The sequence below is a fragment of the Mus pahari genome, chromosome 23 (genome assembly GCF_900095145.1).
Source record: "Mus pahari chromosome 23, PAHARI_EIJ_v1.1, whole genome shotgun sequence".
Classification (NCBI taxonomy): Eukaryota; Metazoa; Chordata; class Mammalia; order Rodentia; family Muridae; genus Mus; species Mus pahari.
Window position 1 is genome coordinate 29,220,760 of NC_034612.1, and position 3,397 is coordinate 29,224,156.

At 54.8% G+C, this 3,397-nt stretch overlaps 1 protein-coding gene across 4 annotated transcripts in view; it reads right to left on the reverse strand.

The window, feature by feature from the left end:
- Prkar1b (protein kinase cAMP-dependent type I regulatory subunit beta) overlaps positions 1 to 3,397 on the reverse strand; it is a 140,746-nt gene that overhangs the window by 120,200 nt on the left and 17,149 nt on the right. The window contains exon 1 of one of the 4 annotated variants that reach the window (XM_021186831.1): positions 1,145 to 1,247. The exons of 1 other annotated variant lie outside the window; for it this stretch is intronic. Coding sequence is in view for 1 of the 3 variants with exons in the window: in XM_029533621.1 (XP_029389481.1) it covers positions 1,804 to 1,859 (56 nt within the window). In the remaining 2 variants the exon portion in view is untranslated. Of the gene's footprint in view, positions 1 to 1,144; positions 1,248 to 1,482; positions 1,667 to 1,803; positions 1,897 to 3,397 lie in introns of those variants that run through there. 2 more of the 4 variants (XM_029533621.1, XM_029533622.1) reach the window with 2 other exon arrangements.

The window sequence follows — 3,397 nt, forward strand, 5'->3', positions numbered from 1 at the left end:
ACACACACACACACACACACACACACACACACAGAGAGAGAGAGAGAGAGAGAGAGAGAGACTCATGCATGCAAAACATTTAATTAAAAAATAATAATAATAACATAGGGTTGTACATCAGTGGAAGAGGGCCTCCCAGCATGTAAGGTTTATTGTTAATGATTAACTCCAGTGTGTACAACACCAGAAGTCACGTTTGTCAAAGGATTTTCTCTGATGAGTTGGTTCATCACTCAAAGGCTCAAAAGCCTTCCTTACTTCTGAACAGATTCCTTCAGGGACGGAAAAGATTAAGTATGATTTGCATACAGTTCTCTCTCCATTTCTGAGAAATTTCAGGTGGAATAAGTGGGGTGTTTGGCGCCCCCACTATGCAAACCATGATGCTTCATTTTTTTCATCCACCCCCTCCCCCCTTTTAAGGTTGATGCTGTCACGATCTAAGGCCCCAGCTCAGGTGGGTGGGGGGTTGCAGTCAAAGGACTGGGGTGGCTTGTTCCATGAGAAGGGTAAAGAAAACAATGGAAGTGAGCTGAGGGGTGGGGGTGGGGGGCTTGGAAGACAGTAACAGAGGCCCGAAGGCTCTAGAAGGCTCTAGTGTGTGTCCTGCGCAGTGTTGAGTCACAATGTCCAGGTCACCGCCCCGCCCCACACTGATTGGAATCATCCGGCCTAGAGGCCTTGGGGTTTGAAGGGACCCCATGGCGGATGAGGATGAGAAGGAGGTACACCTAGCCTCAGAAGGATGGGGATCTCTCTCTCTCTCTCTCTCTCTCTCTCTCTCACACACACACACACACACACACACACACACACACACACACACCGTGACTCGGTCCCCAAGCCCTGGGCCCACCAGAGGAGAGTAGGGGACTCCCCCAGATGGTGGTGAGTGCAACGCACCCCCAGACCCTGGTGGGTACAGGGGACCAGCCCAACCCTATCCTGGGAGCTTTTACAGGGGCCTAGTACCACCTCGGACGCCAACAGTCCCACCACCCCGCGCCTCCACCCGGGTAGCCCCACGGGGCTGATTGCACCCCTCCCCAAATCCCTCGTGTCCCGTGAGTCGCCCCAGTTCCCGCTGACACCCAGCTCCAGATAGGGCCGGGTCCCTACACAGACCCCACCCCAGCCTGCGTACCTGTAGATGCGCGGTGCCGGAGGCCGGAGGCAGCTGCGCGAGGACGCGGGGACGCGGGGACGGCGAGCGGGTCCCCGCACTGCAGCGGCGCCGCCCTCCGCCCGCCCCCGCTGCGCGTCGCCGCCGGCCGCCAGGCCCCGCGCACCGCGCCCGCGCGGGTCGCCCACCGACCGCTGTCCTCCCCAGGGACCGCCCCACAGCTGTCTCTGAATGCCAGGGACACACCAGAGCCCTGTTGCCCAGGCCCCGCGTTCCCGCGTCCCCGCGCACACACACACACAGGTCCTGCCGCCCGGACCTCCTACCACCCCAGTGCTCTCCTCCTATGCTCGCCCGACCTGGCTGGCGCCGCTCCTCCCGGGCCCAGATGCTCTCTCTGCTCAGGGTACAGTGGCACCGTGTCCTGTCTGAGCTGTCACTCTGAGTCTCATTCAGTGCCTGCCCACTCTAAAGCTGAGGTCTGTAGCAAAAATTAGCCACCACGCATCCTGTCCTACGCCATCTGCTCCTGTGGGAACAGAGTCCATCTTCTCCCAGTGATCTGAGCTGCAGGAGGAAGGATGAGGCTCGAAGGTGCTGGAGAAGACATCTCCAATCTTCTGGCCTGTCTATATTCTCCAGTCCGCCACTTATCCCCCCACTCACCTGTCCCGACTCACCTGTGCTCACATCCTGATCCCCAATCTGTTCTTCCATTTGCCAGCTCCCCCTTCATCTATCTACACTGACCAGCTCCCTGAATTTGTTCCTCCACTCACCTGCCCACGTTCCCTATCCTTCAGGGGTACCCCATTACCCAGCTGCCTGATACCTCTTGCCACGTTCACCAGCCCTCCCCCTCCTGACACACGTCTCCACATGGCCACCAACCTGGCCTGTGCTCTCAGCAGACAGGGCTGGCTGTGGCCCACACCTCTTCCTGCAAATGTGAAGGTAAACTGCTGTAAAAGGACTTGCTGCTTTGGAACAGGGCTCAGTTGATGTCCTGCTTGCCTAGCATGCAGGAGCTCAGGGTCCCATCACCAGCAATGCGCCAACATGGCGGCACACACCAGTGATCCCAGCACGTGGGATGTAGCGGCAGGAGGATCAGCTCAAAGGCATGTTTGCCTACAATAGCAAGTTTGAGGCCAGCCTAGGTTACATGAGATTGTCTCAAATAAAATCAAATCTAGAATGAAATTAATAATAAAACAAAACAAGTATATGATAAAATAAACAAAAATAATAAAATAAAAAGAAGACACAGCTCACACTTCCCCAGCCTTGCCCTCCGGCCTGCCTCCCCAGACCTGTCCACCTGACTGACAGACACACCTAGTGAGAAAGGGTCTTTTTTCAAGAATTCAAGAGGTGGGGTGACCCTCTCCAGTAAACCTCAAGAACAGTCTTCAGGTCACAAGGCACACACACACACAAGCAGACGTCTACTGAAGTATACTGCCTGAGAGGCAAGTCCCCTTGGATATAACTGTTCTGTCACAACAAGAACCCTTGGTCAGGGGCTGGCCATCAGGAATTATGGAACCAAGAAGCAGGTCCCTGGGCCTTACAGCAATGTCTGCTGCTGTGGCCCCTGTGAAGGCAGCTCCTGCCATTCTCAGTTATGTCTGGGCTACTCTAGTAACCTATTCCAGGGACCTCTTCCCAAGGCTGCCTCCCGTTCCCTTCCTGTAGTGCTGGGGATAGAACCTGGGGTTCCCTGGTCAGCCACTCTAGCCTACTTGGGGAATTTGGGCAAGGCCAGTGAGAAATCCTATCTCAAAAAAGAAGATAGTCCATGTCTTAGTTAGGGTTTCTATTCCTGCACAAACATCATGACCAAGAAGCAGGTTGGGGAAGAAAGGGTTTATTCAGCTTACATTTCCACGTTGCTATTCATCACTGAAAGAAGTCAGGACTGGAACTCAAGCAGGTCATGGAGCAGGAGCTGATGCAGAGGCCATGGAGGGATGTTCTTTACTGGCTTGCTCAGCCTGCTCTTTTATAGAACCAAGACTACCAGCCCAGAGATGGCACGACCCATAAGGGGTCCTCCCCCCTTGATCACTAATTGAGAAAATGCCCCACAGCTGCATCTCATGGAGGCATTTCCCCAACTGAAGCTCCTTTCTCTGTGATAACTCCAGCCTGTGTCAAGTTGACACAAAACTAGCCAGTACAGTCCGGTATGCCTTTAAATAAGAACTGGGAAGGTGCCGGGCGTGGTGGCGCATGCCTTTAATCCCAGCACTCAGGAGGCAGAGGCAGGCG